Consider the following 13,148-nt stretch of genomic DNA (forward strand, 5'->3'; position numbering starts at 1 on the left):
ATCAGCTGTACATTCTTACATCACTGAAAGCAATGTATTTTATTTAGTTTATACAAAATGATGTGCAAAAGGATGCTATTTCAAACTGTGTTATATTACATTTATTTTGAATAATTGTAAGAATAACACATTTTGTAATATACTGTATAGTCCAGGAATTCAGTGCAAGGAATATAAAAGAGCAGAAAAACAGAGGTAATAGTAAAATAAAAGATAAGGATAACAAACATGATGTTAACCCTAACTTTCACAGGTTTAATAGTGAATAGTTTCTCCCTGACCATTTGTACCACGACCTTATCACCACCAACTTCCCAGCGCGCATGCGCAGACCTCACAACATAAACATGATTGGCAGCATATTGTACTATGCACTCTACCCGCTGTCACGGTACATTACAAGTCGCCGTCTACACGCAGGTAAATAAAACAGCACATTGCAAAGGTCTCGGTGTAGGAAATTGTCCTTGTCACCACGTGCATTGGGTTAAATATCTTTTAGAAGCTATCGGCTAACGTTAGGTTGTGGCTTGCTGCTCACTGGGCAATGTATCCAACATTTGTTGGAGTGACTGAGCGTTGTCTTGGGAGGGTGATTTAAAATAAAACTTGGTGTCACACTTTTCTTGTGCTTCCACAGTATGAGCTAATATTTCCTCCTTTATGATATCGTAAACGTAATGCACATTATGTTTTTGCTATTCCGCTAATTTAGCTCACGTTTTTTTTATAGCCTGAACTTTCACAACGTGATGCATGACGTCACGACGTTGCCATGTGGGACTGTTTTGCTTTTATATTCAATGAGACTCCTTTTTGTGTCACATTTAACCCTTGTGTTGTGTTCGAAAGCTCTTACCGTTCATGGTGTTCGCGGGTCAATTTTGACCCATGATTTATCTCAGTCCAAAACACACAAAAAATGATTATCATCCAATATTGTTTTAACTACAACATAACTAACGTATTATGCATTCATAACCTTACAATCCTGTTGTAATTTAATGTTATGGCCCAAAACACATTACACCACATATTGTGCATGTGAGTTCAGGTTCGAGAAAGGTCGAGTTCCCCTGGGGGGAGGGATGGGAGACCAGGTGCATGTTGCGAAAAAGTATTGTTACAGTGGATGAAGGGGTGGGGCTGGGGTGTCTAAAGTCAAAGATGAATCTTGATTGGGCCAAATTTGACCCCAAGTCACCCAAAAACAATTCTGCCGGGTCTTCCCAGACCCGAACACCAAATGATACCCTTTTTTTTTTAGAGACCTTCAGACTTGGCAAAAATGGTAAAAATCAGTTTTGTAGTGTTTACATAGCTGTTGTGAAGGATATCATGAAGCCTTGTTCCGATAAAAAAACTAGAGCGAAGTTATTATATAGTTTTAACTTGAAACGGGTCACGGGAGACCCGAACACAACATAAGTGTTAACACTGCTTATCATTATTTTAGGGCAAAATCAATGACACAAGCTAAATATCTCAGTATGTTTCAGCTTAATATAAATGTACCAGCGTTCTCTAACACAGAGCTTGTCCTACAGGGGCCTCCAAGAAGGCTCTCCCTCCTGCTATGGTTAATGATAAGGCATTGTGTGATGGTGGTGCTGTCACAACCAGAAGTTTCACCCTGTCCCAAATTAACAAGCTGGACCAGTGGCTCAGCCAAGGCAGTGGGACGAAAGGGAAAACGGAAGAAAGGATGAAAGAACCAAGCCCAGAACAGGAAGACGACACATTGCAGCTGATGGCTGTCCTGCATGAAACTACAAAGAATGAGGCTGATTCAAAGATGAGTGAGGGGGAATCTGCAGTGAAGGAAGAAGAAGCAGAGACGAGAAATGGACAGCTACAAGACACAGTGGAAGCTCCTGAACAAGGGGACGGGGAAATAACTGATCACCATGAGGTGTTCAATACGAAGCAAAACACAGAGGGTGGGAGTATTTCTCCAACTGAGGATCTTAATCAAGAGCAAGCTCCTGGCTCACAATTAGCATGCCTGCTAACAGAGGACAGCACGCAAGAAATCCCAAGTCCCGAGTCAGTTACTCGAGCTGAGCCAAGAGTACAAGAAACAACTGGTTCAGTACAAGTACAACATTTGGAAAAGCCAATGCCTCCAGCTGAAACTCCAGCTGAAGTTACTGAGTGCTGGGATGAATATTTGGCTTCAGTTGCTGAAGGTGGGGAAAGCAGTTCGGAGCTGATATTTTCCTCCCGTCTCTCAAATACTCAACCCCAACTTAAAGTCAGTGGGCAGCATGAAACTCAAGCAGGTTGGCACTTCCCGGCAGGACATGGCTTGGCAGAGGAATTGCAGTGCCCACTGTGGCAATTTCCCACAGCAAGCTACTATCCTCCAATAGATTCAACAGTGGGATTTGAAGGTGAGAATCTGATTTCTCTTTTAGGTGAAAGATTAATATTTTTCGATTGTAATATCTCCACGGCAGTGAGATTTGCCTGTAAGGTAAGATACGATAAGATAAGATGTACTTTATTAATCCCAATTTGCTGATTTTTGTTGTTGCAGCAGCATAAAACAAAACAAGGCATTACACATAATAACAAATGAAAAGAGTTGAAATAAACAATTCGAAAATATAAACATCTCAAATAGAACTAGAATTAAACCAGCATTAGAGAGTAAGACAAATATACAGATGACTGTGAAGATAACAAATCTATGAACTGTGACAAATAAAAACAATAAAATAAATAAAAACACTGTACTCTCCTTGTATATGTTTGTTTTCTACCCAGTAACATGGAGAGTATGGGAGAAGGTGGATGAGAGTGCCACTGCAGCAGAGCCCCTCCCATTCACAAAGGCCTCGATGGACTTCACTGTTATGTCCTACAACATCCTTGCTGATGACCTGCTGCAGGCCAACCAGGAGCTGTACACACACTGCCCTCTGGAGGTGCTCGACTGGAGCTACCGCTGCAGCCTACTCCTGGAGGAAATCCAGAAATGGAAACCAGATGTGAGTCAAGTGCCGACTTAAATTCAGTCGCTCATAGTTGCAAGATAGATACATTTAATGGTCATTTTGAGGGGTCCATTAATGAGTTATGTGTGTTCTCGGTAGATTCTGTGTCTCCAAGAAGTTCAGGAGAACCATTACCATCAACAACTGTATCCAGCTCTGTCTCAGATGGGTAAATCATCTGAGAAAATATGTTGGAACAATCCTTTTGGATGATGTTATCACAAAGACATGACATATACTGTCTCCTCATGTTCCAGGCTACACCTGTGTATACAAGCGCCGTACAGGGACAAAGACAGACGGCTGCGCTACATGCTACCGTAGCAGTTGCTTTTCTGAGGTGTCCGTCGCCACGCTGGAGTTCTTCAGGCCCGAGACTGAGCTGCTGGACCGGCACAATGTGGGCATTATTGTGTTGCTTCGGCCAGTGGTAATGAATGGGTCTGAGGTCAAGGCAAAGGGCCCACCGCTCTGCGTGGCCAACACCCACCTGCTGTTCAACCCTAGGAGGGGTGATGTGAAGCTGGCTCAGCTGGCCATAATCCTGGCAGAAATCGACAGCTTGATCAAGTCCTGTAATGCAAAAGGTGAACACTGTAACCTCATATTGTGTGGAGACTTTAACTCCATCCCTTCAATGCCTCTGTACCAGCTGATCACCACCGGAGAGCTCTTCTTCCAGGGTCTACCCGCATGGATGGTGAGTAGAGCGACAACGATTAGTTGTATAATAGATTAAAGTGTTTCCAAGGAATGGAGGATGATTTGCTGTTTCTAGTGACACATTACCAAACACACTAGGTTCATTCCCATGCAAAGCCAGCAGTGTTTGTCTTTTATTTCACAACCCAAACTTTTGTTTTAACATTGAAAAGGGCTACCCTATTAATCTTTATTTCTTTTAATATTGTTGTTGAAATTCTGCCGCTTTTTTATTGAAAATGGCTTCCATATTATGTCGTGAATGCCAAACCAATTAAAAGCATTGTATTGCTACTTTAGAAAAGTAGGCCAGATTTCTTAAAAAAAAAACATATTTCACCTATTTTATTTTCTATTCTATATCAATATAATAAAAATATATATATTTAATCCCAATATTCACATACATAGAAGGGGGACTAAAATACCTACTCGTCCAGTGTAGTGATACAATACTGCATTGATTTGAAGTCACTGGGTCACATGACATTGAAGCTATTGGAAACAAATCTAGATTTTCTATAAAAAACCAGCAACATTTTTATAAAAGCATTCATATATCATAAAAAAGCACTAAATAGTTATATTTGGTTTCAGGTTAGTGCCATGATGCTTATAGGACTTACCTCTGTAACCACCATGTATGTATTCCCCGTGTCCAACAGATATCAGGTCAAGAGGACCTGTCCCACAGAGCCTATTGTCACAGACTGTTCGTCCCCCTGTGGCCCAGCTCTCTGGGAATCACGGACCGATGCCAGCATACTACTGCATACAAGGAGGAATCAAAGAGCGAGAGCCAGAACTCAGGTCAGTGTTTGAAGTAATTGCAGGTTTTTGTTACTTTTTATGTGTACCCTTTTTGTAATCTCTATCCATGGAGTAGGTTTCGGTCTTTTGTGTTTCATTTCCTCTTTTTCCTCACTTCCTATCCTGTCTTTGTTCTTCTCGTGTAGGAAAAGGTCAGTACAGCCATGATTTTATGCGCCAGCTGCGCTTCTGTCCGGCTGCATGTATCCGTCCTCTGGACTTACAGCTGATCCCAGGCATGACTGACATCACTCCAGGTACGGGATTGCAATACAAAAACCACAACATCACTTCTTACTGAAATGGTTTCAATATCTGGGTCAATATCTTCTTTATTTTCATGCACAGATGCTTCAAGCGTAAATCAGCCTGATGAAAGGTCAGTTTACCCAACGTTTTTTTGTCATATTGCTATTTCTTTATGCATAAAATATACTATATGGGAGAGGATGCCAATTCAGTGTCAAAGCATCAAACTGAGCGACACAAAATAAAAAGCAACTAAAATCAATAAATAAGTAAATTAAATTCTTTATTTATCTCGGTTCATTTTGCATGTCGCCTTTTTGCATATTAAAATAGGTTATGTACAAAACAAGATAGGCCAAAAGGTAGTACAAGCTTAATTGTCTGTAACTGAGATGTGATTTGAGTCATGTGTTGTGACAGTTTCAGCCACACTATCAGCCACCGGTTAGACCTGGAGTCGGTCTACCAACATGTCCTTCCAGGATTTGGCAATCCAGAAGTCACAACCCTGCACTCTGAAGGCGGATCTACAGTCGACTACATCTTCTACAGCCGGAGACACACGGCAACCTGCGATCAAAACGGTATGGGGACACGACACAGAGGACACTGTTGCAGATTTGAATCCATTCTTGTAGATAATTTATTAGTTTGTGGTGTCTTTCTTTTTTTTCTCAGCCGACGACTTTGCTAGTAGGGGTCTGAAGCTGATTGGTTCTCTCTCCCTCCTATCTGAGGACGTCTTATGGTCAATGAAGGGCTTGCCCAATGACATATTTCCCTCCGACCATCTCAGTCTTCTGGCCAGATTCCAGCTGGATCTGAATGCTGCGTAATAGAAGAAAGTGGGTGAACTCTGAGAGTTTGAGTGTATTTCCCTTCACAATGGTTCAGATCTTGCCTTGTACACATCTGTGTTTTGTTTTTTGTTCAGATGAACACCAACCCTTTTGGAAGGAATCAAAGGAAGTCTTCTTACTGAGAAGAAGAGAATATCTTTTGTTTAAAAGAGCCAGAAAATATAATGGAGGCCAACAGTCAGTCTTGTCCCACATTGTTTTCATCAGATAATTATACAGAAATATGAAAAATCGTATTATTGATGCTGTAAAAAAAAAGTGATTTCTTTAATAATATTGGTATAATAATACACTGACCTGTTCTGTTGCGTTTTAATTTTCTAAAAGCTGTTTCTGATTATGAGTCAGTGCTATTTGTTCAGATGGTGAAAATATTGAATAAATATTTTTCAGTTATTTGTGGCTCCCTGAGTTTTGCTTTTGAACACCTTACATAAAATGCACTTATTTGTTATTTATAATGTAGCAGCACAGTTAAATGTGTCCACCAGCATTAAATCCGCCAGATAGGAGTCTCCCTCTCTGTTTATCCTGCCTGGTGTAGTGCTGAGATGTGACCTGAATGTTGGCTCTGCCCCTCCCGTCCTACTACACTGAGGCACTCAGTTTGTCAGGGAGAAGAAGTCTGTGTGTGTGTGTGTGTGTGTCTAGTGGATGCATGGATGAATAATTCATTAAGATATTTGAGTGTTCATGCATGATGGAGCTCAGTAAGAGGGCTTTGTGTTATGTGTGGGCTATAAAATGTCTGCAGAGGTGATTCCCATCAGTGGGACGTCTCTCACTCGCTCCTCACTCATTCTTGACAGTGTGCTATATAAATATTTTTCCCCTTCAAAGCAATTACTCATTAGTTGAAAACTTTAATATATAGAGGAATCCGATGGGGTGTGCCTCTCTTTTCCCTTTGGCATCATGCACGTAAACAAAGTAGGTCAGTAGTATTTTATTCTCTCATAGGTCATTATATCTTCTGTTTCTTTATCTGACAAACACTGCTGGACAAAGTGTCTTGACATCAGGAAGGGAGGAGAGGGATTTGTTTATCTTCATCATGACTATCTTCTCATAATTCACTGAGGAAACTGCCACAACATTAACTTGTTTTAAAGAGCTCACTGCACCACTCTCACACATGACAGTATTTGATCTCACATGCAGCTCTTCCAGAGTTACATTACTGGCCAATGCATGGAAGTGGTTCCTTGCTGACTGGCGTTCATCAAATGCAGCTTCCATTAAGACTTCTTAGCTGATTGCTGTGAGGTGGACTTACATTCACCAACCTGGGACCATTAAACAGCAGGATCCCTGAACATGAGCACACATGCCAGCATACTACACCTTTTCTTAAACGATTTGACAAATATTAGCAAACAAGGGCAGCTGTCTACACAACTCTCTCGCGATAATCTGAAATCTTATTGGTTAAATTGTCCCACTTACTTAGTCTAACTTAAGTGTGTAAATCCAGTGTCCTGCTGCACACAGAGGCTTATGCTTCCCTTTAATGGAGTTGTTGGCATTACGTTTCCTTTGTGTAAACCTAACAGGAAGTGTTTAGAGATCTCCAGAGTCTGCTTGCGTCATCATTTGCTTTGCTGCCAAAAACTGCCCTTCAACTGAGGACACCCTGTGCTCAGTTTGAACTATTGGTCGACAGAAAACTGGCTCCATTCCCTGCCTGACACCAAGCCTGTCCGACAACTAATTACAGAATACTTAGGGACTAATCACTGCATTCTTGGATGAAAACTGCTTAAAAAGGACTGGCTTATTAAAAACATAACCATGAGTTTATCCCAAAAAACACCTTTTTTAATAATAAAAAATAGAATCAGAAAACAAAGATGGGTTGCCTCTTTATTGTGATCCTGTAAATCTACAGTCTTTTGGTACGAAACAATTGTGTAATAGAGCACTGAAATGAAAATAGACAACACCTACTGTAAACGGAAAGTTTTTGGCTGTGGCAACATATTCAAAACAGTGTGTAGTAAATAGTGTTCTACTGCTGATCACCAACACTGAAGGAAGTATAAAATGACAATTTCCAATGATAATATAAATACAAAATGCAGATAAAAGTGCTGTAAACAAACGTCTTTACACTTCATCTGAAAAGGAAATCGCACCACTTAAGGCTAGTGAAATATTGGATAAAGTTGCTACAAATAAAGTTAGAAACAATGTATATATAAAGCAGATATACAGTACATATAAACCAAACTTGTTCTTACTCAACATCTACATTAAATGCAGATAAGGTCCATCAGCTTGATAATCATGGTTGTTGTGAAATGTCTTATATTCAGGAGCCAGAAAAAAATCCTGCTTCTCATAGTATCACTACAGATGACTTCATAATCTTGAATATACCATTGTATATTGTGTATTCAATTCCATATTCAAATTCAATTAGGTGATTAGCATGCTAAACATGCTAGCATCTGGATATTTTGGAAGAACAGAGATTACACTGCTTTTCTGATTAGTTAGACAATGAGAATAATGGGGTGGATATAAAAAAAGGAATTTCCTTCTCTTTGAGTTTTCATACAAGGCACAAGGGTAGTGGTTTGCAAACTAGTCACTACACAAGAAATGGCGGCCCAGCAGAGCCTTAGTGGATTTAAAATTACATTACACGTATTTGCACACTTACAGTACGACGATACAGAATGCAGACGAGCCTTAAGAGCTTTTGTTGAACATAACACCACAGAACCTTATGACATGTCCAGTAGCACATTAACACTGAGTGGTGGTCCTGCCCAACGTCGAGGGAAGAGTCATATTTCACATTGTGTTGAGTTTGCAAAAATCTGCAGTTATTTAAAAATGTTTACAAAGTACTGCACTTATGTCCCCTTTTTAATTTGGGAGCGTGGCCAGAACCAAGCACAGTACCTGCTCCAGGAAAAACCTTGACCATAGTAGACGTAGAAAAACTGAAAGAGGCATTTGTTTTGAGAAGAAAAGTTGCTGGTGACCTATTCAACATTGTGTCTCCGTGAATAGGCCAATGAGTATAAAAAATGAAGAGTGAATCTGCGGCTCTGAAACACGTGTGTGGGACCTTGTATCCTTACAAGCAAGCAAAAATTCTTCTTCAGACTCGAATCTGGTATCCATTAATTTCTGCGGCCGATTTTGGCTCCAGAACCTTCTTATCTCCAGAGGGACTGCAACAAAACAGACACAGAGAAATCAGACCAAGGAAACTGTGACTAATTCATGAACTACTTCTTCTTTGCTGTAGATCACAAGACATATATAGTCCAAATGTGTCCCAGTAACAAAAAGCATGTCACATTAATATTGGCTGAGCACATGATGAAACATACCGTCTCTCAATGCGGCTGATCCTGCGTACGGGGCTGCCCTGTCCTCTGAGGGGTGACCCCATGCTGTTCCTCCTGTCTTTGGTGGGAGAGGGTGGTGCAGGCTTCCCTATCTGCAAAAACAAGAAGAACACCGTTATCAGAATCAGTTAAAAACACAGCATGAAGAGTCACTTATTCTTATGTCCTCGCTTTCCAGGGCGAGGCTCAGTATGAGTGGCGGACAAATCTGTCTTTATTAGTACCGTGATTGTGGAGAGCACTCAATGTAAATGATCAGCAATTGATGGATTGTGCCGGCCATGCATGAAGCACAGCAAGGCAGAGTGAAGCCATCACATTTAGTTTTATTACGCGCAGAGCTCAGCATCAAGGCTGTTTTCATTATGTTGGCATGAGAGGTGATGATAGCGCATCATTTGAGGGAAATCACTCAAACAGCCGGGTCAACTCGGTGTCACTGTGCATGAAGAGGCAGCGCGTCAAAAGAAATCTAATGAGCGGCCCGTCTGCTGAGGACAAAGTAAATCTATCATCATTGTCTGAGCTCCATCAGCTTGTCCTGGTGTCAGCAGTGAGATGAGACTTCTGCACTACCATTCATAATGCTTATCTACAGAGCATCTTTTCTGAATCTTTACTGTACCCAGAGGTGGGAAGTAGTGGAGTACAAATACTTCGTTACTGTACTTAAGTACATTTTTCTGGTATCAGTACTTTACTCCACGACTTTCTACTTCTTACATTTTCAAAACAGGTTTGTTACTTTAGTTTGGTGGCGTGATCATTATTATTTAGAGTCATTGCGTGCCTATTGATTTTAACACGATCGGTGTATCCATCATTTCCTGGTCTTCTCTAAAGAAGAGGGACCAATGAAAACGTTGTCATTTTGCCATTGTTCAGCATCGAAACATTCATTAGCTAACAATGACATTATTGTTCTATTAATATAAAGGGAGGTCAGGTACTCTTTAAAACAGCTGCTAGTTATGGCTACTTTTACTTAAGTGCATTTCGAAGCCCATACTTCTTTACTTTTAGTTTTAGTTTAGTCAATACTTCTACTTTTACCAGAGTATTTTTAAACACGAGTATCTGTACTTCTACTTGAGTAAAGGATGTGTGCACTTTTGCCATCTCTGACTGTACCTTCAGCCTCATGTCCCGAGTGTGTCTCTCCAGCTCTTTCCGTAGCTCCTCCTTGGTCAGCTTGTCTAAGTCTAGTATGGAATGTTTCCATTCTATCTGCTCCACGCTGTGAGCGTCATGGGACACGTACTGGCCGATCCTGACCTTGCGCAGGGTGTGCCAGTAGCCCCTGTAGGCTCCTTCGAACTCTTGCACTAGGTCCATCAGTGTGCGGAACTCCAGGGGCTTGAACATGAGGTCTTCCCTCCGACTCGTGCCCAACGCGCCGAAGCGTCCTCCGCAGTGAACTCCCAGCACGATGTGGTGGAAGTGGTTTCCTGAGAAGTGAGACTGAAAGCTGAGGGGGAAGCGCTCCACACCGGGCATGTTGTTGGTGAGGTAACTGTACGAAGAAGGGTCAAGGAAACGGACAATTGGAAAGACAATTTACAGTAAGTCGGCCAAAAAACACTCCATTAACATAAACATGTATGATGGGGGCACATTACAATGAAACATACAATAATACAATTTGCAACATGCCCTGATTCTCTAAAGATACATCCCCAGGATCACCGCCTCCAGGCATTTGATTGGCAGAGCCTCCCGCGTCATCTCTTTAGCAATGTCCATCAACCTGTGCAGGACAATGGAACAGGAGAGAAACACTGTTAATGCTCATCTGTGATATAAGACACTACTGAGTGCAATAGAAATGCACACACAGTTATTGAACAAACACATTTTCCATGAGCCATGGAAATATGATTTGGACCACGAAATCTAATAAAGCAAGGTCAGGGAAATTGTGTTCCAGGCCTTCTGCTGCTTGACGTTTCAACTCACAAAGCCCTGAGGAGATACAGCTGATCCACACGCATCAGACATTAGCAGCACTGGCCAAAACCATAATAAATCAGCTAATATTGTTGCAGACATCCTATGAGTGCTGCCATGAGTCCATTACTAGTGATTAGTCTTCGGTGAAAGACAGAAAAAGGTGCTTACGCAGTAAGAGGCCGGCTCTTCTTAATTTCAAAAAACTGTGTTCCTGTGTGATTGTACCTGTAGGACAGTTAAGGTCATACTGTATAACAACAGAGCAAACAGCAGCATGCATCAGGGAGAAGAGACAACCAGTTATAGTGCTTTGTGATATTCATAGGTTGTTGTTTAAATATGGATGAATTACGTCTCTGACTGAAATAAAGCTTAATATAGAGTAGAGTTTCCACAATGCTTGCCTACTTCCAAATGTAAAGGGTAGTAAAAATAGAGGGTTGGATAGGATTTTAAAAAGTCAAGATAGATCAAAATATATTTTAACTACAAATGAAATGCTGTGGAAACATTCAAATACACCAAGGTAGTCAAAGGATACTGCAATTCCCTGATGTATTTCTGTATGGCTTCCAAGCGCTGTGGGATAGTGGTGGTAGGTTGAAATGTAGGCACACTCGGTATTGGAATCTGTAGGACAGAGAGCATCCCAACAACTTGATGACCATTGAACAAACAAAGTAGTCTTGTGTGCTTTTCCCTATTCAGCCTGCCGGTTGCAAGAGCTTCTTAATTGCTCTAAGCACGAGAAATGAATGAAATGTACCATTCTTCTGTGTCTAAAACATCCATAGCATGCAATGGTACCATGCAGAGTGGACTGGACAAAACATGCATTGTGTTTTACTGCTGTGATAAAAAAAGACATTAGTTAAATGTATCTATCAGTCATGTGGTAGTAACACTGTAGCTCAACATTTCCTCAGATCACATGGGTGTTAATAGTTTCTCCACCATGTGTACGTTTCACATGTGGAGTTCAACAGCTGCAACCTTACCTTGGGCAGGTCAGTGGCCCCCCCGGGTCTCCTTCCCCAGAGCTTCACCGTTGGGGTGTATTCGAGCCACATGGCGCCACATCCTCTCCCAAGTCTCCTCATCCACCGGGAGGCCTCCTCTGTTCACATAGAAAGGCACCCCTCCATCCCTTAACTCCTCTTCGGCTTCATCCTCCTGCTCCTCATCCCTCTGCTCCACGGAGCCTGCGGTGGCCCTCAGCATCCTTCCTCCTCCTCCTCTTCCTCCTCCTCCAGCAGCAGGAACCCAACTGAGTTCAGGCACAGAAGCCTCCATACTGGACCTTTCACTGGTTAATCTGCTTGTTGCAGGTTTAAGTAGGTTCCCACAACAGATGGCCAACTCATGACATCAAGCAGCATGTGCCAAAAAATATATAAAAATAATAAGTCTATGCAATGTGGAGAAGGTTTAATAAAAATGCACCCCTTTAGTTGAAGACCTAAATGATGATTTCAAAGTATAACAAAATTAATCTTCTTGCAATAAAAAAATGACTCTGGGAAAATCTAGAACCCTGTAGGCCATTTAATAATCATATGTCCATGTTAATAAATAAACTATGACACTTAGGTAATAAAGCCTTAAGACGTGTTTTAATTACAATAGGGTGAAAGTTCAATAAGCCAACACTAGCCGGCCAATGTACCGCTATCACAGTCTTTAGGAGGATTGATCCGCAGACAACAAAGTATTAGAAACGGCTAATTCCCTGCACCGTTAGAGGTCATTCACACCACAAATATCCAGAAAAATCAGTGCCGTTTTGCAATCCCATCACCTCGACACTCCTCACGCGTCCTCTTCATCGTTTCTTCACCAAACCATTTCCTTCAGTCAGCCGGTTCATTGTTCATACAGATGCTTCTGGGTTCAGCGGCTGGGAGTGGGATTCACGTCCAACGAGCAGCTCAGACACTCCCAGATCTCCGTCTACCGCGCATGCGCAAGACTGAGCGGATCTCAACCGTGACAAATGCTGCATTCAAGTGCTCCTCCGATCAAGAAGTTAGATCTGCAGTCATTTATTCTACTGCTTGGTGATAATAATAAAAAAACACAATTTGAGTGTTTTCATTTTATTAATCTTGACACTATATTATGATGTGGTGGAAGGATGAAGGAAAGTAAATAAAAAAATGTTTTAAGATAAAATATAAAAGATTTTAAAAATGAGATATCAGCCAAACCCTGGA

General features: G+C 41.3%; 2 protein-coding genes across 2 annotated transcripts; one reads left to right on the plus strand and one right to left on the minus strand.

Annotated features, from left to right (window-relative positions):
- The first annotated feature begins 171 nt into the window (after positions 1–171).
- angel1 (angel homolog 1 (Drosophila)) lies at positions 172–6,016 on the plus strand. Its single transcript, XM_034123675.1, has 11 exons — positions 172–420; positions 1,548–2,393; positions 2,770–2,993; positions 3,099–3,168; positions 3,257–3,699; positions 4,367–4,511; positions 4,658–4,768; positions 4,860–4,890; positions 5,181–5,344; positions 5,439–5,605; positions 5,695–6,016. The coding sequence occupies exons 1-10, from the start codon at positions 324–326 to the stop codon at positions 5,594–5,596; spliced, it is 2,289 nt and encodes a 762-aa protein (XP_033979566.1). The 5' UTR covers positions 172–323; the 3' UTR covers positions 5,597–5,605; positions 5,695–6,016.
- Positions 6,017–7,470: 1,454 nt separating this feature from the next.
- vash1 (vasohibin 1) lies at positions 7,471–12,844 on the minus strand. The gene is given in 8 exon segments (XM_034126137.1): positions 7,471–8,805; positions 8,968–9,077; positions 10,117–10,498; positions 10,658–10,732; positions 11,104–11,160; positions 11,477–11,565; positions 11,934–11,954; positions 11,956–12,844. Coding segments are annotated over 8 exon segments (1,080 nt in total). The 5' UTR covers positions 12,229–12,844; the 3' UTR covers positions 7,471–8,732.
- Positions 12,845–13,148: the final 304 nt, after the last annotated feature.

The sequence above is a fragment of the Trematomus bernacchii genome, unplaced genomic scaffold (assembly GCF_902827165.1).
Source record: "Trematomus bernacchii unplaced genomic scaffold, fTreBer1.1, whole genome shotgun sequence".
Taxonomy (NCBI): Eukaryota; Metazoa; Chordata; class Actinopteri; order Perciformes; family Nototheniidae; genus Trematomus; species Trematomus bernacchii.

What these genes read in the sequence shown, in the direction of transcription:
- angel1 (XM_034123675.1), top strand. Translation starts at nt 324, where the DNA reads ATGCGCAGACCTCACAACATAAACATGATTGGCAGCATATTGTACTAT. An exon ending in AAGTCGCCGTCTACACGCAG is followed by an intron (nt 421 to 1,547) that starts GTAAATAAAACA and finishes CTTGTCCTACAG; the next exon opens with GGGCCTCCAAGAAGGCTCTC. An exon ending in GAGCGAGAGCCAGAACTCAG is followed by an intron (nt 4,512 to 4,657) that starts GTCAGTGTTTGA and finishes CTTCTCGTGTAG; the next exon opens with GAAAAGGTCAGTACAGCCAT.